The sequence below is a fragment of the Sinohyriopsis cumingii genome, chromosome 13 (genome assembly GCF_028554795.1).
Source record: "Sinohyriopsis cumingii isolate HCF-2022 chromosome 13, ASM2855479v2, whole genome shotgun sequence".
In the NCBI taxonomy this organism is placed as follows: domain Eukaryota; kingdom Metazoa; phylum Mollusca; class Bivalvia; order Unionida; family Unionidae; genus Sinohyriopsis; species Sinohyriopsis cumingii.
In genome coordinates, this window is record NC_142973.1 from 80,117,003 (window position 1) to 80,143,786 (window position 26,784).

At 35.2% G+C, this 26,784-nt stretch overlaps 1 protein-coding gene across 2 annotated transcripts in view; it reads left to right on the top strand.

Annotated features, from left to right (window-relative positions):
- LOC149785887 (uncharacterized) overlaps positions 1–26,784 on the top strand; it is an 87,578-nt gene that overhangs the window by 59,261 nt on the left and 1,533 nt on the right. The window contains exons 54-79 of one of the 2 annotated variants that reach the window (XM_089979877.1): positions 600–714; positions 1,082–1,350; positions 2,075–2,186; positions 2,469–2,680; positions 3,222–3,336; positions 3,863–4,152; positions 6,763–6,877; positions 8,338–8,849; positions 9,803–9,920; positions 10,348–10,592; positions 11,495–11,609; positions 11,987–12,267; positions 13,011–13,125; positions 13,897–14,114; positions 14,549–14,663; positions 15,303–15,547; positions 16,661–16,795; positions 18,053–18,208; positions 18,608–18,658; positions 19,587–19,920; positions 21,428–21,594; positions 22,826–22,873; positions 23,883–23,933; positions 24,480–24,597; positions 25,009–25,115; positions 25,822–25,936. In XM_089979877.1, the coding sequence (XP_089836003.1) occupies positions 600–714; positions 1,082–1,350; positions 2,075–2,186; positions 2,469–2,680; positions 3,222–3,336; positions 3,863–4,152; positions 6,763–6,877; positions 8,338–8,849; positions 9,803–9,920; positions 10,348–10,592; positions 11,495–11,609; positions 11,987–12,267; positions 13,011–13,125; positions 13,897–14,114; positions 14,549–14,663; positions 15,303–15,547; positions 16,661–16,795; positions 18,053–18,208; positions 18,608–18,658; positions 19,587–19,920; positions 21,428–21,594; positions 22,826–22,873; positions 23,883–23,933; positions 24,480–24,597; positions 25,009–25,115; positions 25,822–25,936 (4,474 nt within the window). Of the gene's footprint in view, positions 1–599; positions 715–1,081; positions 1,351–2,074; positions 2,187–2,468; positions 2,681–3,221; positions 3,337–3,862; positions 4,153–6,762; positions 6,878–8,337; positions 8,850–9,802; positions 9,921–10,347; positions 10,593–11,494; positions 11,610–11,986; positions 12,268–13,010; positions 13,126–13,700; positions 13,765–13,896; positions 14,115–14,548; positions 14,664–15,302; positions 15,548–16,660; positions 16,796–18,052; positions 18,209–18,607; positions 18,659–19,586; positions 19,921–21,427; positions 21,595–22,825; positions 22,874–23,882; positions 23,934–24,479; positions 24,598–25,008; positions 25,116–25,821; positions 25,937–26,784 lie in introns of those variants that run through there. The other variant, XM_089979878.1, reaches the window with a different exon arrangement.

Here is a 26,784-nt window from a genome sequence, read left to right on the forward strand (position 1 = left end):
TTTCCAATTATCTGTTATATAACTCCAGATTCTGTGGTCAAAACCAACCTTTTCAAAAGCTCTTTCACTGTATCAGCACATACCTTTTGGAATTCCTTACCTCTGACAATATGTAATTCAAATTCCCATGGTTCATTTAAAAAAAATTCTTTCATGACTATCTGGCCTATTAATAGAAAATGTTATCATTGTGTCCAGAAATAAGATGTGCATGTTTTATTTGATGTATATTTATACTGACTTCTGACATGCTGAAATTTGTATACCTGTGTTTTGTATATTGTTCATATATGTACCTGTTGACCAACATTGGTTCTATTAAATCTGTTAGTGCTTGATTGAGTGTAAGTGGCAAACAAATTAGAACATAACTTGTTACAAAAATTGAAGATCACATGATAGATGGGTTATTTCCTTGTGAAATAAAGATTATTATTAAATGTGATAATGTTCTGAGTTGTCACCCATTTCGATGAGCCTTGTGCTACAAGTATAGGGGCCATGGAAAATATCTCTATGACAAATGTGTAAATAGGTTATATATGTGTCTGCCATGTTGTCTAATGTTCTTTAGTATAGTCATTCTAATTTCACTGCAGATGTATGCGAGTTTAATGGCCAATACTACAGGCAGGATCAGGTCTGGTATGATGGCTGTAATGCTGTCTGCAAGTGTGAGAATGCTGCCATGAACTACCACAGATGCCAGGAAAGGTCAGTAAAATAGTGCAAATTTTATATTACTTATTTGAAACAGTGTGTGTACTGTTTTTTATTTGAAAATTCATAATCTGACATGACCATTACAAGAAAGAGATTTAGTTTTGTACCATTTATAGTTCAACATTATTCAGAGTATTTCCTGGTGCTCTCAAGCTTACATATTTGGCTGTGGTCAAGTTTTCATTCAATCACACAGAATGCCAAATATTCCCTACACTCACTGCCAAATACTATTAGTATATTACTAATGAACAGGGTTAATCAACCATTTAGCCAGAATAATGCACAATTAATCCCTGACATTACATCCTCTAAGGATCACACATTAATTGCAATCTTTTGTGTCCTTCTCCAACAGATGTGCTCGTTTTGATATTCCACCTCAATGCACCTCTGTACCAGACCCGAAGGACCCAACATGCTGCCGAGTGCCAGACTGTCCTTTAGTGCCTACTGGCCCTGTACCAACCCCTGGATATCTCCCCAACCCAAGCACTCCTAAACCAGGTGTCATCACAGGACTTGCTCCTGTCCCTACAAGCTCACCTCCTTATCCTAATCCACAGCCAGGAGTATCCCCAACACCTGGACCTCACCAGTCGACACCTAAACCAGTACCCAAGACAGGTTAGTCTAGTGTCCTTTATTAAAAACTTCTCTTTCCAACAGTAACTTTCAGGGAAGTGAGAATTTTTCAAGGATACATTCAATGATAGATTCATGGATACATTCAAGTATACATTCATGGAAGTTCATTACTTAATTCAGTATTTATCGAATATTATTCAGAATTAGAATCCATCAGGTCAGTTTAAAAGATAAATGTTACAGTTTTATTTTGACATATATTAAGTCATAGTGTAAGGTAGTACTTAAAACCCATAGACCAGCTACATAGAACACACACCCTTACAACATGGGCATAAATACCATCATTTTCAGTTTATTTTATTTTCAAATTTTCATTTAATTCATTCAACTTATTTCTTATTCATGAAGATAACCCATCAGATTTCACAAAGTTAATTCCTTATTATGTTTGCACTTTTGTGGGTATATTCCTTGTGATGAGTTGTGTCTGTGTGTACATTCATCCATCTATCCATTCTTTTGTCTGTCCATCATCTATCTATTCATTCTTTTGTCTGTCCATCCATTAATCTATCCATTCAGTTTTCTATCTATCTGTCAGTCATGGCTTTACTTATAATTGAAACTCCATTGACATGGATTGAGTGGTGTGAAAATATTTCATATGATGCTGCACTTGAATGAGGATCCACCACAACAGTGGATGATGTTTTGTGTAAATTTCTGTACATATACACATTTCTTGTTTTACATGTTTTAGGCTGTTACTACAAGGGAATGGTATACTACAATGGACAGAAATGGGATGATGGTTGCCAGTACCAGTGTGAATGCATCGATGATATGACTGGCCAGTACAAATGTCTTGAGAGGTAAGGGTTTTTTCTGTTGCCTGTTTACCAATACTTCATAAAAATGTTCCGTCTGAGTCATTTACAATATTAGCAGCACTAAGAAACAAAGAATTAAAAACATTAAAGATCTTTTATTTTCCATTGCTCATTGTTATTTTTGAATTTGTGAATATGATGCTATTAAAATACAAGATAATTTGTAACAATTTGATCAAAACTAGGCTTAGTACAATTATCTCATGTATTTTGCCTAATTGTTTCAAATTATCTCATGCTTTTCATAATTCATTTTCCATACAGGTGTACCCAATATCCGAACCTTCCACAGCAGTGCATCTTGATGCCAGATCCAAATGACCGCTGCTGCCAGAAACCATACTGTGACTTTGTCAACCCAACACCATTCCCAACTGGCTACCCAACACCTTCACCAAATATGTATCCATCGCCATTACCAGGACAACCTACACCCTCACCTGGACCACAGATTAACCCATCACCTACTCCTGCAGGTAGATATTACTTACATGAATATACATTAGACACTATATAATTTCTGATAATCTTCATCACATGTTGATTGATGAGTTGGAGATGTTAAAAAACCTGAAAGAAACACCAGCCTTGGAAAGCTTTGTTGATGTCAGAGTTGGTCATTGAACTGAATGAAATAAGATACATGTAATATATAGCAAGGGGGAGAGTCTAGATACATGTAATATATAGCAAGGGGGAGAGTCTGTATGAAATAAGATACATGTAATATATAGCAGGGGGGGAGAGTCTAGATACATGTAATATTTAGCAAGGGGAAGAGTCTAGATACATATAATATATAGCAAGGGGGAGAGTCTAGATACATGTAATATATAGCAAGGGGGAGAGTCTAGATACACATAATATATAGCAAGGGGGAGAGTCTGTATGAAATAAGATACATGTAATATATAGCAAGGGGGAGATGTTTATGAAATCATTGAATTAATAATAAAGTCATTTATCCTTATGGAACAAGCAAGATATCTAACAATCCATTTTTCTCTCGCATTTCAGGTTACTGTGTGTATAATGGTGCTTTCTACAAGCAAGGACAGTCTTGGAATGATGGCTGTAACAAGCAGTGCCGATGTGAGGATGTCCAAAATAACTACTACACTTGTACTGACAGGTATGCTTAGTATGGTGACTCAAAAGTAAGTCCTGTGTATTGCTCAGTGACATATACAGTGACTCAAAAGTAAGTCCTGTGTATTGCTCAGTGACATATACAGTGACTCAAAAGTAAGTCCTGTATATTGCTCAGTGACATACACAGGGACTCAAAAGTAAGTCATGTGTATTGCTCAGTGACATATACAGGGACTCAAAAGTAAGTCCTGTATATTAAGCACACTATACTAGTGACAGTAACTAATGACCAAGTGTCTTGGACAGATACAAATGGAAGATTTGAGCTTGAAATGTGCATATCATGAATCTGGAACACTATCCACTGATTCACCACATTCTTGCTTTCATCATTAGAATTTTACTCTTTAAAAATTCTTTGACTTGTACATTTGTTTAGTTTTAATAACCTATCTGTTTAATTTTTCCTATCATTACTACATATGCAGACATCTAATTGCTAGTATTCCTGTACAGTTGCCGTGTTGATAGTAATAGAACTACTAACAATGGATGTCTTTCTTCAGATGTCGCAGCTACAGTAACCTGCCAGCTAACTGTATACTGAGGACCGATCCCCACGATTCTTGCTGCTTGGTACCTGATTGCAACAGCTTCATGATTAACCCATCGTCCGGCACTGGACCAAGTGGGACAGGCCAACAACCAGGGGTCACTTACCCACCTGGGTTCACTGGCCAAATGCCAACCAGCACACACCAGCCTCTTTATGTGGTACCCACCTACATTCCTGGCACCATCACTGGTACTGCACCTCAGCCTGATGGTGGTCGCTCACCAATGACTGGATCCAGATGTAAGTTACTGTGGTGATCAGAGTTTTTCATACATTGGTAGAAGGGTAATAGAAGCCTTCCAGTCCATGGTTCAAACAATAGCCCGTACGAAATTTTCCACATGGAATGGATATGGAATCCATACGTACTTTTACAGAAATATCCATATGGACATTTCTATTCTATAGTTAAAGTACTCTTATGGATTTCAGAGTATCCATATGGAAATGTTATGGACTCCGTACGTACTCCGTATGGAAAATCTCATGGAATATGCTAATTAGTCCATGAGATCTGTAGGTTGTCCATATGCAATAAAATTAAAATTCCATATGGAATGTGGCAATAATCCATATGGAATTTGTGAATAATCCATATGGAATTTGGCAATACTCCATATGGAATTTGTGAATAGTCCATATGGAGTTGGCAGATATACCATATGGAATTTGTAAATGTTCCATATGGAATTTATAAATAGTTCATATGGAATTTGGTAATAGTTTATCCCGTACAAAAATTTCCAGGCATACTTAAGTACTTTCTGTCTAAACCATAAAAAAATCTGCTTCAGATTTGTATTAAACTGCCGAATGACTCTTAGACATTATTGGGAATCAATGATGAATATTTCAAATTGTACAAGAAACAAAAATAAATTTTATTATATCTTATTTATATTTTTTTTAACTAAAATTTCAGTGATATTGCAATCACAAAATATCACTATATTTTTAGAATTTTTGACAAACTCTCAGTGAAATTTCAATAAAAAATTCCCACTAATATTTTTAGAAATGTTGGCAGAATCAGTGAAATTTCAATCACAAAATTTCACTGATATTTTCTTAAATTTTGGTAAAATCTCCTAAAATACCATGATTTTAGTGAAAATGGACATTTGAGTGAATGTCAAGAAATGTTCATTGATTTTGCTGAAATTTAAGTCACATTTTCACTAGGGCATGATTTTTGTAGAGCATATTTTAATAGGAAGCCAAAAAAATTACTTTTCAGAATAAACATTAGATCAAGCCCAAAATCCACCTTGCACCAAAGATTCATCTATGCTTTTATTTTAATATTAAATTTCTGATCATGTTTACATTTTCCCTACTTTTTTGGTCATGTCTTTGTTTTTAAACATCTGTGGAAATAAATTAAAGAAAACTGACATACATGTGTTTCTTAAAATTTATGAGTATATATTCATCCTTCCACATCAGCTACATTGACATATACAGGTACACAAACTCCCACCAATATTTATATTTTAATCAGATAGTTTAGGTTATTAATTCTTCAAAGAGTATTTTCCATGATGCTATAATACATGAGCCTGCTTTCCATATGGAAAAAAGTGCTTATGGATTAAAGTTGCAACTTTATTCCATATGGAATTTTCACTTGCTGTGAAGTACTTATGGAATTGATATGGAATAAATTGTCTGATTCCATAAGTTTTTCAGTCCATATCTATTCCATACGGATTCCATAAGTATTCCATATGGAATCCATAAGAAATTTCTGTACGGGAGATCAGTTATTACAAACTTAAAAATATGTAAATACCTAGCTGGTTGAATTTCTTTACAATATTCTGTACAAATGAAGGCAAGTTTTGCAAAATTCTAAGTGAACACAGCAGATATATGTTTGTGTGTATACATACATTAATGACTCTGATTCTGAGCTTTTTGACCTTCTACCATAATACAGTTGAAGAACAGTTTCATGCCTCAGTCTGATTCAAGTACACATTTGGATGCCTGTGAACCATCTGCAGTTTAGCATATTTTGAAGCTTACAGTGAACAATTGGCCATTTTGAGCTGGTTTTGGTAGTGCCACCTTCAGGGAAAACGCCACCCACAGGCACAGAGTTTAATGAACATTATTACATCACATCTTGTCATTACTATTTAAGATATAGTTATAATCTGCAATTTAAAATAGCTGGGTTGTATTGTGGATTTGTTCAGCACCCTCTGAATTTGGATGAATAGATTTATGACTATTAGGGCTTCAGAAAGTCAGAGGCATACCCTGAAAGCAACACTTATCAAAATTGGATGATTTTGTCAGGCATAAATGATAAACTGGTAGGTTTAGCAGTTGAGAAATGTCTGCTATGCTTGGTCACAGAACTTCACTGACTTAATGGTCAACAATTCTCTCAAAATGTTAATATCAGTCCTAGTAAGAAGATGACATACTTTCAAAACATTTCTTTCTACAGAATCTATAACAGCTGAAAACAATGCTTTTTGCGAGTAACAAACTTGTTTCTTTCTTGGCTTAAACAATGCTTCTTCATGTAATTCAAAACAATGCAATACATGAAGATTCATTAGAAAACTGGAAGCTTTTTTAAAGACTCCTTCATTGTACAATGTAATGTTAACAAACTCTATTGATTATAATGTACTGTTTTAGGATTATGTTATGTGGTAATTGACTTGATTAGTTATCTAAACCTTACATCTATACCCATTACTGAACATAAATTCTCTCTGTCTCTCCACATATTTGTCTGTGTGAAATAATTTACACTGAGTTTATAAGTCCATATCAAAATATCAAAATCTGTGCATTGACTTATTTAAACCTCATTTCCATCTATATGTACAGCTGTGTGTGTCTACAAGGGTCAGATGTACAACACTGGAGACAAATGGGATGATGGATGTACCTACAAGTGTGATTGTGTTGATGGTACAAGAGGACAGTACAGGTGTACTGAAAGGTGAGAAATCATAATAAATGCAGTAAAATATTTTCCCCGATATTCAAGTAGAATGGGAAATAATTAATCTACCAATATGATGAGGTAAAAGGCAATAAGCAAAATGCCAATATGAATAGGCCAAAAGGCAGTAATCAAAATACCAATATGAATAGGCCAAAAGGCAGTAATCAAAATGCCAATATGAATAGGCCAAAAGGCAGTAATCAAAATACCAATATGAATAGGCCAAAAGGCAGTAATCAAAATGCCAATATGAATAGGCCAAAAGGCAGTAATCAAAATACCAATATGAATAGGCCAAAAGGCAATAAGCAAAATACCAATATGAATAGGCCAAAAGGCAATAAGCAAAATACCAATATGAATAGGCCAAAAGGCAATAAGCAAAATACCAATATGAATAGGTTGAAAGGCAATAATCAAAATACCAATATGAATAGGCCAAAAGGCAGTAATCAAAATACCAATATGAATAGGCCAAAAGGCAATAATCAAAATACCAATATGAATAGGCCAAAAGGCAATAAGCAAAATACCAATATGAATAGGTTGAAAGGCAATAATCAAAATACCAATATGAATAGGCCAAAAGGCAGTAATCAAAATACCAATATGAATAGGCCAAAAGGCAATAATCAAAATACCAATATGAATAGGCCAAAAGGCAATAAGCAAAATACCAATATGAATAGGCCAAAAGGCAATAAGCAAAATACCAATATGAATAGGCCAAAAGGCAATAAGCAAAATACCAATATGAATAGGTTGAAAGGCAATAATCAAAATACCAATATGAATAGGCCAAAAGGCAATAATCATAATACCAATATGAATAGGCCAAAAGGCAATAAGCAAAATACCAATATGAATAGGTTGAAAGGCAATAACCAAATTCCAGTATGAACAGGCAAAAAGGCAAAAATCAAAATGCCAATATGAGTAATTAAAAAGGCAGTATAAATCAAAATACCAATATGAATAGGTTGAAAGGCAATAATCAGAATACCAGTATGAATAGATAAAAATGCAATAATCAGAATACCAATATGAATCTGCCAAAAGGCAATAATCAAAATACCAATATGAATAGGCTGAAAGGCAATAATCAGTCTGCATCATGATTGGATAAAAGGCAATAATCTAAATACCAATATGAATAGGTTGAAAGGCAATTTTGAAACAGACTAATAGTATAAAACCTTCATAGTTTAATTACAATCCATGTATTTTTGTTTTTAAGTATTTACCTGAAAAGAGGTTTATTTGAACAGTAAATTACAAATTTGAGTTTTATGGCATTTTGCTTTAAAGTCTTAAAGAAGAAGTAGACAAAATAAAAGGTTACATGACGAAGCATAAATCATATAGACTGAAACATTTTTGTCTACTTTCTTGAATTTTTTATGGAGTGCATGTAATACATGGACTCTAATTTGAACTGCTATTGTTTTGTGCAGGTGCCCTAATTATTACTACATGCCACCAAAGGGCTGTATTTATGAGGAGGATCCAAATGACAAATGCTGCAAGCGTGCCAGATGTGACATTTATGCTATACCCACCCCTGGACCCACACCCTTCATAATCAACCCAGGACAGAATACTGGCCCTACCGGAATATACAACCCTCCTGGTGTTTCAACTCTCTATCCTATAATCATCAACCCAGGTCAAAACACTGGACCAACTGGAATATATTACCCTCCAGGTGTCTCTACTCAGTACCCGATTATCATTAATCCAGGACAGAATACTGGACCAACTGGAGTATACAACCCTCCAGGTGTTTCAACTCTTTACCCAATAATCATCAATCCAGGACAGAACACTGGTCCAACTGGAATATATTACCCACCAGGTGTCTCCACACAGTACCCTGTGATCATCAACCCTGGACATCAAACTGGCCCAACCGGATCAGGCCCCTACATTCCTGGAGGAACAAACAATCCAATCACTGGAACAAGAGGTCAGTAGTCTCAATTGGAGCATTCATTTATTGTGTTACTTCTCTTACTGGACATTGAGACAAAGTTATCATGACCTTACATAGTTATCGTGGTCCTCAGAGGAGAGGGCTAGTGCTGGTAGAACATTAAGATTCTACGTTAAGGTTTTGTCTCAAAGATTTTGTGAATCATTGTAAGGGAGGGTGCATCATTGTATAGTTGATAATGTGGAGGAACCATGTTGACTATATGACAACTTTTCATTATCTTTTAACATAATTCATGAGATACTAACTTTTGGAGGTCACTACTTCTAATTGATCAAGGTGGTTTTAGCAAAATCGGGCACATACAAGCAAGCCAAAACAAACTATATCCATGTTTGCATAAATGGAAGATTGTATTGCCTGTAAATATTCATGTTTGGGTAAAGGGAAGATTGCATTGCCTGTAAATATTCATGTTTGGGTAAAGGGATGATTGCCTGTAAATATTCATGTTTGGGTAAGAAAGGTTATAGGATGGTCTGTAAATATTCATGTTTGGGTAAAAAGGAGATTGTATTCCCTGTAAATATTCATGTTTTGGTAAAAGGGAGATTTTATTCCTTGTAAATATTCATGTTTTGGTAAAAGGGAAATTGTATTCCATGTAAATTTTCATGTCCTGGTTGTTGTGAGGGGATATTTTAGAAAGAGGAGGGCAGGAGAGAGTAAGACTGCATGTCCCAATATTAATTTTGCATGTTAGTGTCGCATTGTTCTCAGATGCATGCGTCATTCAGCCAACATAACTGAGGAAACAAAACAGTTTATAAGGATTGTATTGTATGCTTTGTTATATGTAATGGCTGAAAGAAAGGGCATGAGAAATAAATTTAAAAGCAAAATATGAATAGTCTGTGGGTTGATTGCAAATTACTGTAGTACATTTTTAAAAGTAGATTGTTCATCCAGCCACATTGTTCTTTCAGAATTCTGCGTGTACAGAGACAACTCCGTGCACAGAAGAGGTGAAAGCTGGAAGGATGGCTGTGACTTGACATGTACCTGCGATGACCCAGTCATCAATGATTACAAATGTACCCACAGGTATGTATAGGTGTTCCCACAGCTTGGTCCACATCAGTTCAAATTATAGACAATACAGAAAACACAGCTAGTGTATGATATAAAATTATAGCGAAAGATTCTGTCATCAGAAATAACAAGGTGGAAAACAAAACAAATATTAATTTTCTGATAGAGAAAAACCATTATCATTTTCTTAAATCAATTTCTAATGAATTGAAATCAATATTTATCCATGTTCATTCTGCATCTCACACAAAACACTCTCAGTGTCAAAGGGGGAAGATAACAGTAGGGTTGCTCAGTGTCTTGGGGTGAAGATAACAGGATTGCTCAATCATATTTCAGAGACCATTGGGAGAAATAGCTTGCCTAATTTTTGGGAAACTTCATTCAAACTCTAAAGAACTTTGCTGTGTCATATTGCTAACGTAGTCCTTTTTTACAGGTGCCAGGTATACTCTGACATTCCATCCTACTGCTATCTAGTCCAGGACCCAGCCGACAATTGCTGCATGAAACCAGTTTGTAGCTCTCCTAATGGTCCAATCAGCCCCATTATCCCAGGAAGTGGCCCCACTGTCTCCCCAACTCTCCCTCCAGGAACCAGCAATGTTGTGCCCATTGGAACTCATGTTGTGTTCTCTGGATCTGGCACACCCTCCATGATACCTGGCCCCACTGGAATGAGATGTAAGTTGTTCTTGCTCTGTCAGTCTCTTTCTCTGAGCTGTGTTTGTGTGTGTGAATATGGAGGAGGATGGATCAAGAACACCTGCTGTTAGTTCTGTCTTTTCTGGAAGAAAGAAAATCCCCAGTATATGCATCTATATTTCTTCATAGGTTACCAATATTCATGGGTTACCAATATTCATGGGTTACCAATATTCATGGGCTACCAATATTCATGGGTTACCAATATTCATGGGCTACCAATATTCATGGGCTACCAAGTCAAAGCCAAAGATTGTTGCTTAAAGTTGTTGTTTTCAGCAAGAAGAATTCATGGATATTTTGTCGACATAGTCAGTTTAGAGGAAATTGGTTAAAGTTTTATAGTCTGTATCTATGCATGGCTGCATGTTTACACATGTGTCTTTCTTTTATAATGTTTGTTGGGGTCAGAATCTTTCTTGTAAGTGTTATGTATGTGTAACATGTCCTTCTCAGATGGCAGACATTTTGATATTCATGACACATATCTCTGTGTATATTTCTTTGTTTATATGAGTTTTCAACATTGAAATTGTCCATGTCTGTTGTGTGTGTAATATACAATTAAACCATTGTTGAGAAAACGTCAAGTATATACAAACTTGGCAAGGATGAGTTTTATGCTTTTTGATAATAATTATTGTCACAATGAGTGTAATTACCTAACTATTGCTTATGATACATATATTACCATAGTATTCCACATGATTTCCAAATGCTAATTTGAACTCATTGTTGGTATTCAGTTCTTGGTCACGCATATATCTTATCATATTCTCTCTTACTTATTCTAGAATAATTATTTAAAAAAGTACTTTTGAAAAAACAATACTGGGAAATTTTTTTAAATGTATCAAATCATTTTTTTTCTCACTTGATAGCTGCTTGCGTATACAAAGGCTCAGTCTATGAACAAGGCAAGTCCTGGGATGATGGTTGTGACTTCACATGTACCTGCACAAATTCTGACAAGGGAATGTACCAGTGTGCATCCAAGTAAGGCACATTTAAACCACCCACAAATAAAACAATTATGATGTAGTATTCATGATAACTCTCACCTATCTATGTCTCCTGTATGCATGCACAATAAAAACATTGGTTTTTCTTCTCACAAAACATTGTTACCATTACAAAGTTTGTTGTATATAGAAACTAAATGTACCAGCTAACATGTAACTGTTTTGTAACTGTAGCACTGGATGCTTTTTAACTAGAACACTGGCTGCTTTCCAATTAGTTTTTGTAATCCAATTAAGCACAAAATGACAAAAGAAACTATCTTTTCATTTTCGGTATGTTGCTAAAATATTTACCACATGTTGGTGTAGTTAAGAGTATGACTGGGTTTTTTTTATGTTCTCCATCTTCAGGTGTCCCAAACTGCCCCCACTGCCAAGCTATTGCAAGCTTATTAATGTACCTGGACAGTGCTGCCCATCAATGGACTGCAGTATCCCGAACTACGGCAAATATAATCCCAGTCCACAGCTGATACCCACTCCCATGCCAACTCCTGGACCTGGCCAGACACTTACTACTAGCAACCCATTACAGATCTACCCAGTCGGTCAGCAAACTATGTCTGGAGGAACCTCCTTCCCTGGCGGTGGCTACCCAATACCACCTGGCACTGTTGTTGGCAATATCAGAAGTAAGTATTGAGGACTGTGGACTAAATTTATCACTTTACCACATTTAATGTACCAGTTATGTCTCCGTTTGTCTGGTAACAGTAAGGATAGTATGAACTCTAATTCTAAAACCAGTGATCAACCCTTTCAGTTATTGGAAATGTTAATTTTTACTCTATTTGCATTTTGTAATGAAGCCAAAATTAAAAACTTGGCAAATATAATTAAACATTATATTGTATTAAATTGTGCATCAAACCAAATTTGACCAATATAGACCATATTGGCTGGCACTGCTGACTTGGCTAACTGGTCTTTTCAAATCCTTCCAGAACAAAGATTGCTAAAAGGTGTCATGAGGCTTCTGTGATCCAAAAATACTGTGAGATCAGAGAGTGATTCAATTCTTTATAAATCTTATTTATGAAATATTGCATGTTACAATATGTTATCAGATTTCTGGTCTTGTCTGTGTTTGAAAGAGATTAATTACAAAGGACCTAAATACCCCAAGAATCTATATGCCATCTGCAGAGTCATGGATTTTTCTTAGGTAAACTGGAAATGAAGAAAGGTGCATCATTTTAGAAAAAAAATTAACTGATTGAATAAAATTCAGGAATAAATTTAAATATGTGGATTTATACATATTTTTGAAATGCCTCTAAGTGGGAGGAGATCACCTTCTGTAGATTTGTGAAAAAATCCTTGATAATTACGTGTGGATGAGTTACAGGCTCTAGTGTATTTGCTTCTGTTTTAGACCAATGTGTATACAAAAATAAGCTGTATAACCAGGGAGAGAAGTGGGAAGATGGATGTGACTATCAGTGTGACTGTATCGAGGCCAAGAGTGGATATTATGAGTGCAAACCACTGTAAGTAACATTTCCTTAGATCCAGCCATACAAAAACAGGTTTTTTTTATTCAAATTTATCAAATCTGGATTTGTGTTTGCTGATGGTAGAAAAAAAGATAAATAAAAAGAATTAAAAAATGTGATGAACGAACAATTGACAGAAAATGTGTTATTCATTAAAAGCATTGAAAAAGGCATATTACTGACACCAAAAAGATATATATAGTAAGCGAACAGAAATAAATCATAAAGTGTTTTAAGAAATTCTCCTTAAATAGCTGGACTAATAAGAGTTTATTCAGGGTAACTAAACATTTTGGGAAAGTGGTTTCTCATTTTTTTCCAAATCCAATAAAAGTATAATGCTTCATAGAAATTAAATTTTGACAAACAACTAACCTGACTAAATTGGTAATCAGTTTAATTTAGAGTGTGGACAATTCATGATTTTTGTAAAGACTTAGCAAGAGAATCTGATTTATCTGTGTCCCTCAAATGCCCACAGTACAACAGTCAACCTCATTTGTCTACATGTATCCTTTAGATACCCACAGTACAACAATCTACCTTATTTGCCTAACTGTATCCTTTAGATGCCCACAGTACAACAATCTACCTTATTTGTCTAACTGCATCCTTTAGATGCCCACAGTACAACAGTCTACCTCAATTGTCTAACTGCATCCTTTAAATGCCCACCGCACAACAGTCTATCTCAATTGTCTAACTGTATCCTTTAGATGCCCAAAGTACAACAGTCTACCTCGTTTGTCTAACTATATTATTTAGATGCCCACAGTACAACAATCTACCTCAGGAGTGTTACTTGGTTAGAGCTGCTGGACAGTGCTGTGCCACTCCAATCTGCCGAAACCCTGATGGCACCCAAATCAATCCAATCACCAACCCATCCAGCTTATATCCAGTGTATGGATCTTACAGTGGTGGCTACACCGGCTTCAAGCCAGGATACACACCAAATCCAAACAACGTTGGTGGCTTCTCAAGTAAGTATCCACACCACTTTTGTTAAGCAGTCCATCAATTGAAACCAGATACTGTGATATTTTTGGTATGGTTGTGTGCTAATACCATAGACCCACATCCTAGATCAACCTAATGATAAAAGCTTTTACTTTCCATCCCCACCCTCTACAAATCTAGAATATAGCTCAAGTTTCAACATGCAGGCCCATGTCAACTTTTTGTTCTATAAATCGTATGCTAGACAAGAATATTGCAAATTTACCTTGTCCCGTTGCTAATATTGGATATAATGGAAAGTAGAAACTTCTATCTCATATCTTATATCTAGGTACTTTGGGTAATTAAGGAACCTGTATATTGATTCCAGACCCTTTTGGATGACAGGTCTCATTGCTGTATACTTTAAAAAGGTAAAATTATTTAACACAGAAGACAATATTTCTGTTTCTTTCAGATCGGTGCATGTACAAGGGTAAGATTTATGGACAAGGGGAAGCCTGGGAAGATGGCTGTGACTACACCTGCCAGTGTACTGATGCACAGCATGGATTGTACCAGTGCCATGCCAAGTAAATTAAATAGTTTTATCTCTTAGAGACTTTCTTTCCAGTTAGAATTGATCCATCTATCTTCTATTCTGATGTTATGTTCATATCAAATGTATGCTGATATCAGCCTTTATTCCTCTGTCTCCTTGACCCCTTAAAATTTTTATATCATTTATTTACAAACTGTTCTTTCCTCTCTATCATGTATCTATCTTCTACCTCTTTATTTTACCAGTATCCATCACCTTCAATCATACCCATTATTTGTCATCCCCACTTATCAGACATTAAATTGCTGTTGCAAATGAATGCAAACATTGTCCTGTTTTTATATCCAGGTATGGATTGTCATGAAGCCTGTCATGTTCCACATAATAGGGTCATTTTTATATTTACTTGGATAACAGAATACCAGAGCTGTGGTGCAGAATCAAGAGATATTTGCAAATGATTATTAGATTACATTAATTTCTAAATCCTTTAACTGACTGAAATTATGTTGACTTTGTCTTATTTTTAAAAAATTCATGATAAATCTGTGACATTTTACTTATTTATACCTATATACAAATTTTATCCATTACTACACTGCATAACGCATAACTGAGGAAGTGCAAAAATCAGAAAGCCTTATATTTAGTTAATTAATATTTTCCCTAGGTGCCCAAGCTACACCCAGCTGCCACCTGTTTGTCGTATGGCAGACATACCAGGCCAGTGTTGTCAGGAAGTGCAGTGCAATCAGCAACCATTGTTATCTCCAACAACTGCCCGAACTGCAAGTCCACTACTCGGAACTTGTGCAGATCTTCTGGACAATTGCGATGCATATGGTCATTATGCATGTGAAGGACAGTACAAAACATGGGCTGAGAAAAACTGCCGTGCTTACTGTGGATTCTGCAGTATGTAAACACAACAACTTATGTCAGGCAATTTTAGATTAAGCCCTCTCCATCCAAGTCCTTCTCCCAAAAGATTAATTTGATATGATATCAAAATGAAGATATACTTAAAGAGATAACAGTATCAGAGGTGCCAGCAATATAAATTTTGGCAGAATAATTCCTACATATTTTATGCTTCAAATTTATGCCATCTTAATCTCTTCCAACAGATTCCAATTTTGTAGTCATGTACAGTTTTATGTAGGTTAACTTCAGCTGAAACAGTGGCTTATATAAAAGATTGAATGGCTGTAACATTTGATTTAATTCTGTTTGAAGGCATACCTAAAGCATTTGTATATAATGCAGTGGTATATTGACATATAAGAAATCAGGTTAATTTTGACTTATAAGAAATCAGATCAATAATGACTTTAAAATAATCAGTTGATTATTGACTTAGGGCTGTCCCATTTAAACACACATGATACCCAAGGAAGGCAGTTTTTTAAAAATATATGCCAGGGTACTTTGATATCACAGAGGTCATATTAAAGTGATAAGAAAATTCTAAATTGAATCTATAGGTGAGTACCCCACATTAAAAGTTCCTTTGCTGGGTCACAGGTATGTTTTACTGGATCAGCCCTTATTAAAAAAAAAAACAGGTAAATTGAGCACTGATTCACCAGAATAAGTTTTGAAAGACATTAAAATGAAATGCAGCCAATGTGATTATATGTCAGAGAAAATAATGTGTGCTTAAAAAAATCAAAGCAGCATTTGATCTGCAATAGGAACATGTATCAATGTGAATTAATGTGTATTTTAATAATTTACACAGGACAGTCATTATAAACTTAACACTGTACTATACAAAAGATAGTCTTTATAAACTTAACACTGTACTATGCAAAACACAGCGACTATAAACTTAACACTACTATACAAAAGACAGTCATTATAGACTTCACATTGTACTATACACAGGGCAGTCATCATAAATTTCACATTTCACTATTCATCTAGTTTCTATTAAATACATGTACTGTTAATATCTGGTTTCTACTAAATACATGTACTGTTAACATCTCGAGCCAGTTCCAAATAATCGTCCACTTTAATTTCCAGCAATGGCTGTAACTACTCCACCACCATTATGTGCTGACAAATTATCCAATTGTGCCCTGTATGGTCAAACTGCCTGCACTGGAATCTATGAACCATGGGCTCGAGACAACTGCAGAAAGTTCTGCAACCTCTGTCGTAAGTATTTTTTGTTACCTTTCAGGCAGCATTGAACTAAGTGACGATGTCTCAGTCAGGGTAGCATTGATACCTTTCAGTGATTTCTGAACTGAGCAACAATACCTCTGTCAGTGTTACGGTACTACCATTCAGTGATTTCTGAACTGAGTGGTTTAATTTTGTGCATTTTAATGTCGTTTTTCAATACATAGTGGTTAGTATCTTTTGTAGAGAAGAAACCCATGAAGATTCTGGGAAGAACTAACACCCCATGAGATGCTGCTGGCAAGCTTTCTCATATACCCTTGTTGGGCAACTGAACTATGTAACAATACCTGTGTCAGTTTTATATTACTACCATTCTGTGATTGCTAAACTGAGTAATGATACCTGTGTCATTGTTACAATAATACCATTCTGGGATTACTAAACTGAGTAATTATACCAGTGTCATTGTTACAGTACTACTATTCTGGGATTACTAAATTGAGTAATTATGCCAGTGTCATTGTTACAATACTACCATTCTGGGATTACTAAACTGAGTAACTATATCTGCCAGTGTTACATTACTACAATTCAGGGATTACTATGCTGTGATTATACTACTATCATTCAGGGATTACTGAGCTGTGATTATACTACTATCATTCAGGGATTACTATGCTGTGATTACACTACTATCATTCAGGGATTACTGAGCTGTGATTATACTACTATCATTCAGGGATTACTATGCTGTGATTACACTACTATCATTCAGGGGCTGCTTCAGTGGATGATACAATATCCAATGTCAGGTTTAGTAATATAGGGTGATTCCATGCATATATTTCAACGTTTTAGACTTGGACTTTCTTGACAAAAGCTGTATTCATATCAATGAAGAAAATTCACTTTAAATAGGCAAATAATAATTTGCCACCCATGATTGAATGTGTAAGTAGATCAGCTGATTATATTTTAATGCCATTAAGACAATTTTGCACACTTTTTTCACTTTGAATTTATTTTTGGTGACTTGGACTATTTTGTCAGCAAAGTCTGCAGTGGGAGTATACATGCATTACTAACACGTATTTGTTTAAAGATTAAGCATGTAACTCCCATCACAGTCATTGCAACATTCTCTGAAGTTAAAAGTTTCTAAATTTATTTGTGGACTAGTGCATACAGGTAGGGCAAAACAGCAGTTGGAATTCATGTATTTCTTTTAGGAAATAAGAAGAGAAAAACAGAACTGATTACATATAAACTGTTCTGTTTTCCTTTCAGACACCACTGTGGCCCCTGGCCCCACTGCCCCAGTTGCCCCCAACCCACAATGTCAAGACCAGATCTCTAACTGTGCCCAATACACCACCGCTGCATGCAATCCACCTTATGAGGAATGGGCCATTCAGAACTGCCCCAGGTTCTGTAACAAATGTCGTGAGTATATATATTTAGACTGGATATATTTTTATCTTGCTATGTTGTGGAAATGTGCATTACTTTGACCATGGCATATAATTGTTATACATTAAGACGTCATGAATTAATGATGGCAGTACCAAAAACAACGACCTTGATAATGACAAAATTATTCTTACAATTACCAATAGTCTGTCATAAAGAAGAACAAAAACAGATCAAATGTTTCAGAGGAGTTTCATGCCACAAAAAAGTCATATTTTTAAGCTTCCCCATAAAAAATGTAAAATCTGAACAAAATTATGTTTCTTCATGATGAAGAAGACATTGAAATTTAATATTCCACTTAGTACCTGTAAAATTACTGGTCCGTCTAGAGAACATAATTATATACTTTGCCTGCTATATCTATTTCAGATCTTGTTGGACCAACAGCTACTGGTCTTACTGGAACTGTCACACCCAGCAGTGAGTTGTCATTCATTTCATATCAACAAGATTTATTGTAGTATTATTTGCATCCAGTTACAATGAGTGCAGACCTAGCTCTGTCATTGCATAATCCCAATCATGTTTAGTTTGGAATCCCAAACACTTAACAAGTGACAAGTTACAATCCTAAGTTTGGTTTTAAAAAAATGTTAAGCTCCATTACAAACAGTTGTGGATAAATAATTGTCAGGTTTTTGTACAGTTGGTTGCTTAGAATTTAAATGGAAATTTTCAAACAAGAAATTGAGATATAATAATATGCAAGAAATAAAAAAATATAATACATACCTAAACGGTTGATGGAAATTAATAAATGTAGATGTCTAAATAGACCTGACTTAATGTAATATATTTAGTATTGTGATACATAATGGTCTCTATTTCATTCAGACTGGATAATCATGTACATAATGGTCTGTGTCATTTAGACTAGATAATCATGTACATAATGGTCTGTGTGTCATTCAGACTGGATAATCATGTACATAATGGTCTCTATTTCATTCAGACTGGATAATCATGTACATAATGGTGTCTGTGTCATTCAGACTGGATAATCATGTACATAATGGTCTCTATTTCATTCAGACTGGATAATCATGTACATAATGGTCTGTGTCATTTAGACTGGATAATCATGTACATAATGGTCTGTGTGTCATTCAGACTGGATAATCATGTACATAACGGTCTCTGTGTCATTCAGACTGGATAATCATGTACATAATTGTCTGTGTCATTCAGACTGGATAATCATGTACATAATGGTCTCTATTTCATTCAGACTGGATAATCATGTACATAATGGTCTCTGTGTCATTCAGACTGGATAATCATGTACATAATGGTCTCTATTTCATTCAGACTGGATGATCATGTACATAATGGTCTCTATTTCATTCAGACTGGATAATCATGATGAAGGGTGTGGCCGGTGCACCTGGTGATCTCTATCAGTTATGGTCTGGACCTGGAACTTCAAACACTAATGTTCCTGAGGCAATGTATCTGACCAGTACATACAATGGACACTACAAACCTGACCTCTCCAACCACTGGAATGACCTTTGCATTGATAAGGTCAAGGTTGCAATTTTCAACAACGGTCTTGAGAAAGCAAACATTATATTTGATGCACGTGGTGCTGACAAGAACAGTTGGTTCAGTCCCGACAGAGTCATCTCCTCAACATGGGCCGACATTAAGAATGCTCCAAAGAACCTCTTCAGCATGCTTGGGTGAGTTACTATTTAGAAGGTACAATGTTAAGTGGAGATATTTATTTTTTGCTCCAGGAATGTAGAAGTGACTGTAGTGGTACCTTTTTACTTCTTAGGAAGATTTTTGTGCTGTTTGAGGTTCATACTACTTTGTGTAAAAATGCATACAGACAGGTTAGATTAACCTTTATTTCACACCTCAGTACAAAAACATTGTCCTTACAGATAATTATTCTGCAAAAGCAATTTTTGCTACTTTAAACTCCTGTTCTGCAGAATGCAACACCTGGCCTGTCAAAGGCAAAGTCCAGATGAACTTTACATTTTTTTATATTAGAGATTAATAAGTTTAGCTGTGGTAATTTTGACATCAATGTTGGGACATTTTTGTGTCATCCATGCATAGCACGCTAGACATTCAGTATGAGTAAAATCTACCATATTGCAAAATATTTTTAAGTATAGATCTGACAGTATGATTTTCCTTAAGTCTGTCAATTAATCATTTTTTAAGTCAACTTTTATGATAGCAAGATCTCATTTAAAATATAAAAAATTTCTTTTAGAGTTATATACAGAGAACAAGATACAGGCCATCAAATCTGATCTCAGTCCAGCAAAGTCTTACATGGCCTTGTGTGATCTCTGTCACACAAGAGTCTTAGTCAAATGTTTCATTGATTGCTGTTACCAATAGAAGGCAAATCAATTAAATTTTCTACAATCAAAAATACGAAAGGCATTGATCACAATCTCAAAACTAAAATTATTTTCTGCGATTATTCAAGCCAAATTTCAATTGCAAACTTAACAGGATGGCATTTAAAAAATGTAAGTTTTTACTGGCTAACAGTGCAAGAGGTGTCTCAGTCAATAAAACTGTTAGTGTTTTCATGGAATATGATGTCATCATCACAATAACATATGGTGCTTCATCTTATCAGCCAATCAAATCACTTTATAAAATTTGGGAAAGTCTCATTCTGGTTTTACAGGGAAAATTTCATTTTTATACGTGACCCACATATGACAGAGACCTCACTGAGTTATGCAAGATCAGTCTTAGTTTAGTTCTGGTGGTCTACAATTTGGATTTTTCTGTAGCTACTTGGATGCCAATTGTTCATTAGATTAGTTTCTCTAAAGGATCTTACAGCTTTGTAGTTGTATGCCTCTTGGTAGTTCCAATATCCTTCCACAAAATATAGGTCAGTGTGTACTATATTTAAGAATACTGTAAAAGAAACTAACATTAGCACATGTAAACTTTAATGCTGTATCATATAAGGACTTTTTAATGCAAATTAATTATAGAACTTGTTTAATTCAAGAAATTAATAATATTAGAAAAGATATTAAATGAAAATTTGGGTGAAGATTTAATCGTTTTAATGCACATATGGCAGTGTGCCTATTTGCTAACACTTTCATTGCATGTAAATATTATTTTTAATCATTGTAATTTTTATCATCATCATCATCATCATTTAAATTAAACCCTTTTTTCCATGCTATCGGTATCCAGTGACCCATCAACAGGCCACGAGTTTGCAGTCAGCAGTAGCGGAACTGGATGCAGCTCCAATGGGTGGATGATGATCTCTACAACGGGAACATGTCCATTTGAGTCTGGCTCTGCCAAACCCGCTTTCTACTTTGCCCCTGGACAGAGCATGACCAACTTTGGAATGAGTAAGTCTCTTTCTCTAGCTCTTGTGTTGTCTGCCTTATAGAGACTGGTATTATGTTTGTTTCCATTATAACAGAGAGAATTTGATATTAGTTTTCTTCCATTATGACAGAGTTTATTTACATCAGGGTTCTGTGATAAAGTTGATCATTATCCCCCTCGAGCTGTTTCATGTAGAGCCACAAAACTTAAAGCATGCTCCCTCAGAAAAGATTTAGACAGTATATTGAATCATAAAAACTCAAGACAAATTTTGGTTGCTTTTTAATAGCACTCTAAGCACTTTGTTGGCTGTATCATGGGAAGGAAATGGAAGACAAGGACACACCAAGGCAGCCGATAGTGTTGGGTTTTAAACCCATAACCCTTAGATTATCAGTCTTATATTCTGCAAATGAACTATCACTGCACCTTAGAAGAATTCACATTTATATTCATCACTATACGGTACTGTGTGGACTCTTATACCAATTTCTAAATTTTCTGCTGTTGCATTTGTATTCCCTATTCCTTCTTTTAGGCAAAATGTTTCAAGATGTTATCAGATTTACTATAATCTCAATCGATAAAAATAACATTTAGTTGACCTCACATCTTGATGCCTAAAGTTGGTCCTTCAGTTGGCCAAAGAAAAGAGTTCATTTTTTTAGAAAGCTTCTCTATTAGTTGAGGAGATAATATGCAAAATGACTGAGGAAAGAAAACATTTTGAAGATGATAATATCTCCCTGACACATTCATTGACACAAACCCTGTTGGAAGAATACAAAGTAGACCTTATGATATATGGAGCATACAAATTGCCAAGTAACACCTAGCTGCCAAAATTTGTATCACCAAGTTACACCTAGCTGTCAAATTTTGTATCACCAAGTAACACCTAGCTGTCAAAATTTGTATCACCAAGTTACACCTAGCTGTCAAATTTTGTATCACCAAGTAACACCTAGCTGTCAAAATTTGTATCGTCTATGCATACAAATCACCAAGTAACACCTTGCTGTGAATTTTTTTATCATCTATGCATACAAATTGCCAAGTAACACCATGCTGTAAAATTTTGTATCATCTATATGTACAAATTGCCAAGTAACACCATGCTGTGAAAATTTGATCAATGTATTTTTCCTAATGGATATTTTGATTTACATGTATTTATTATCATCACCAGACATATGTTCTAATTATGCTCATATTCTTGTTAAATATTGTTCTATTGTTTACTTGTTACAGCTCAACCAGGATCTGGAGATGTCTTTGCTATTCTGGCCCATTCTGACTGTGAGTTTTTATTGATATTAATGATATTAAAACTGTTTGCTATTCTGACCCATTCTGACTGAATTTATATTGATATTAATCATCTTTACAGTTAGTCCCATTGTCCAGTTACATCATTGATGTGGATCTTTTGTACAGATAATCCCATTGTCCAGTTTCATCTTAGATTGGGGACTCGAGTGGCTGAGTGGTCTAAACCGCTTACCGTTATGGATCATTGCCATCTCACCTCTGTCTGCTTGGTTCAAGTCTTGGGTTCAGCTAATGTGGGTATGTGAGAAAGCTTGCCAAAAGCTTCTCATGGGTCAGTGGTTCTTTCCAGGATTTTCCCAGGTTCTTTTATACTGGCTGCCATGTATAGCCTATTTTGTGCAGAAAAATGGCGTTAAACCCTACAACAACAATCATCATAGATGTGGATGTTTGTATAGACAATCAATACAATTTTATATATATATAAAGTCTAAATAACATTGTTAATCTTAAAAGTTTGTCTCAGTTTCTTGCATCTTCAGTTTTATATCAGATGGTCTCAGGTACAAAGGAAGCTGAATGATAAATTGCAAAAAAGCACCATAAATACAATAGGTGCTTCAGTTTTTGTCCTTTTTGATATCCTGTGAATAGGAATTGTTCTCCATAGCCACAAGATACAAATAAGGATTCTTTAATATATGTGTGGCCATCTTGATAAATAGATATTATCAGCAGTTTAAATAAATGAGTACTTCATTAAAACCTAAACTTGACTTAAGTTTGTTATATGCAGTCTAATTCCTTTGGTGTGTATCTGCAAACATCAAATTGGCTTTTATTATATTTAAGAATAGTGTGGTATATTTTAAGGTGTTATGCTGTCAGTAAAGCCATTTAGTCTGTATTTTGTATTTTTCTGTTTCAAATGCTGAGTTGTTCTTTCACAATTTACTTCTGATTTTGAGAATTCTCTTCTCTTGTTTTTATTTTCATATTTTCATGCTAATGATCCAAAATTATGACTCTGTTTCAGGTAACTCCATGAATGTCCCAGCCACTCCACCTGCAGCATTCACCAGCAGATGTGAGTTTAATTTTAGTTTCCTATTTTTGTTAATCATGATGTCTGAGGCACTTGGATGGGCCAGGCTTAGGTGCAGATTGGGATGGGAGGTAGAATTGAGAATATTTTAACATAGAGAGAAGGATAGAGTTGAGAAAAAACTGACCATGCACTTTGCTTTTGTGATTTTATTGTACCATCAAGGAAATACTATGACACAGTAACTTGCAGGACTTATTGTGACACAGTAACTTCCAGGACTTATTATGACACAATACCAAAGTTTCATGACTCTCAGGAATTGCTCTTCATGTGTTCCATCTTTGCAAAATGCAATGAAGCAATTTGGCTGACAGAGAAGCAAATATAGAAGAGGTTCTTACTAGGGAAAAAAGATTATTTTGTGGTCAGTTAGTGACTTTTTGGAGTCTGCAAATGAGGGTACATATTTCAAAATCTCAGCAAGTGAAAATAAGTACTAACAAAAGTGGATTATGTGTGACACATAGAAAATAACTACACACACACACACTATTTGGTCTAAATCTGCATTTGTTTTAATTTCAGCCAATTACTGTATTTACAAGAATCAGATATACAGCCAGGGTCAGACCTGGACTGATGGCTGTGAGTACAACTGTACTTGTGAGGATGGTACCACTGGGTTCTACAGATGTAATGCACTGTAAGTTCACACACCTTTAATCTGTTGCAGTATTTAAAAATGTCAGGATGCTAAAGGAAACTGATTCTCATAATTTACAGTGCAACCTTGGGTATCTTTACTGTAATTATTCAACCAGTGACACATATTTCAATCAAACAAACTCATGGTATCATAACCCCTGTAAATCAGAGCAGATTGAAGCTTGAATATATATATATATATATATATATATATATATATATATATATATATATATATATAATTGCATCAGCAATCAATGAACTGTGGCAGATATGTTTAAAATGTGACACAAACTAATCCATTTTTCACAGATTCCTAATTGTAAACTAATACATGCAGGCCCTGCTTTGACTATGATAATTCGTTATGTCCTTAGATGTATTTACTTTGATATTGTTTACTCTCCAGGTGTCCAATCTACACCAACCTTCCACCAGGATGTAATCTGCTCAAGAAACCAGGAGAGTGTTGTGCTGTACCTGATTGTTTGGGACCAAGTGGCACATACCAAGCAGGTAAGTAAACATATTTGGTAACCACTAAATTTTCACAAATTTGAAGAGAAAATTAAATTGTCAAAACTATAATTATTTAGAAATCATTTGATACAGTACTGACAAATTTGAAAAAAAATTTAAGTCAGAAATATGTTGAATTTACTGTACTTTAAAAAAAATGTAAATTACATACAGTGTTATGATTTCTAGTTTCAACACCCTTATTCTCATCTATAGATAGATAGATATATAGATAGCGAGATAGATAGACAAATAGATAGATAATTTCTGTATATAAGCTCCTTGTAAATATTTATGTTTTTGCTACGCAACTGTGTAGCATTCCTTGTTGATTGCTGAGCACTGTTCTGTCCTATAAGCAAATGTAAAGTACTGCATCCAGATTTAAATCCACAATTAATTATCAGAAAGTTTATTTTTTTTTAGATCTATGTATAGTACTGTAGTGCTAAATGAAATTTAATATTTTACTACTTCAGAATGAATTTTTTAAAACACGTCAGAATAATAATAAGGTCATGCAGTGTAGCACATTTGAACCTTGCATGTAGTTTAACTCAAAAAATATGCAATGCACTGGTCACACATAAAACTACAAAGAGAGTGCAAGTCTCAGTGATCATAAACACCTTAAAAATTTCACTGACAGTAAAAAAAACAAACTTCAGTGACAGTAAGCACCTAAAACTGTTTACTTTTTCAGGTCGCTGCTTGTATAAGGGCCAGATGTATAATGAAGCCCAAAAATGGCAGGACGGCTGTGACTACATGTGTACTTGTGTCAATGGAACTTCCGGATTCTACCAATGCAACTCTCTGTAAGTGAAAACAGATTGACATCGAATTGCAAAGTGACATTAAATTACAGACCAATGTTAGACATATATTTACTCCTTTACATGGACTTGAACACCAAAGTTCTCTGAAGTTAAATAAACTATTCTTAATTGTGTAAGCTATAGTTCATTGTGGGCTGTGAATGTGGAGATTGAATTCTAGTTCAGTGTGGGCTGTGAATGTGGAGATTGAGCTGTAGTTCAATGTGGGCTGTGAATGTGGAGATTGAGCTCTAGTTCTATGTGGGCTGTGAATGTGGAGATTGAATTCTAGTTCAGTGTGGGCTGTGAACGTGGAGATTGAGCTCTAGTTCTATGTGGGCTGTGAATGTGGAGATTGAGCTCTAGTTCTATGTGGGCTGTGAATGTGGAGATTGAATTCTAGTTCAGTGTGGGCTGTGAACGTGGAGATTGAGCTCTAGTTCAATGTGGGCTGTGAATGTGGAGATTGAGCTCTAGTTCAATGTGGGCTGTGAATGTGGAGATTGAGCTGTAGTTCAATGTGGGCTGTGAATGTGGAGATTGAGCTCTAGTTCAGTGTGGGCTGTGAATGTGGAGATTGAGCTCTAGTTCTGTGTGGGCTGTGAACGTGGAGATTGAGCTCTAGTTCAGTGTGGGCTTTGAATGTGGAGATTGAGCTCTAGTTCTGTGTGGGCTGTGAATGTGGAGATTGAGCTCTAGTTCAATGTGGGCTATGAATGTGGAGATTGAGCTCTAGTTCTGTGTGGGCTATGAATGTGGAGATTGAGCTCTAGTTCAATGTGGGCTGTGAATGTGGAGATTGAGCTGTAGTTCAGTGTGGGCTTTGAATGTGGAGATTGAGCTGTAGT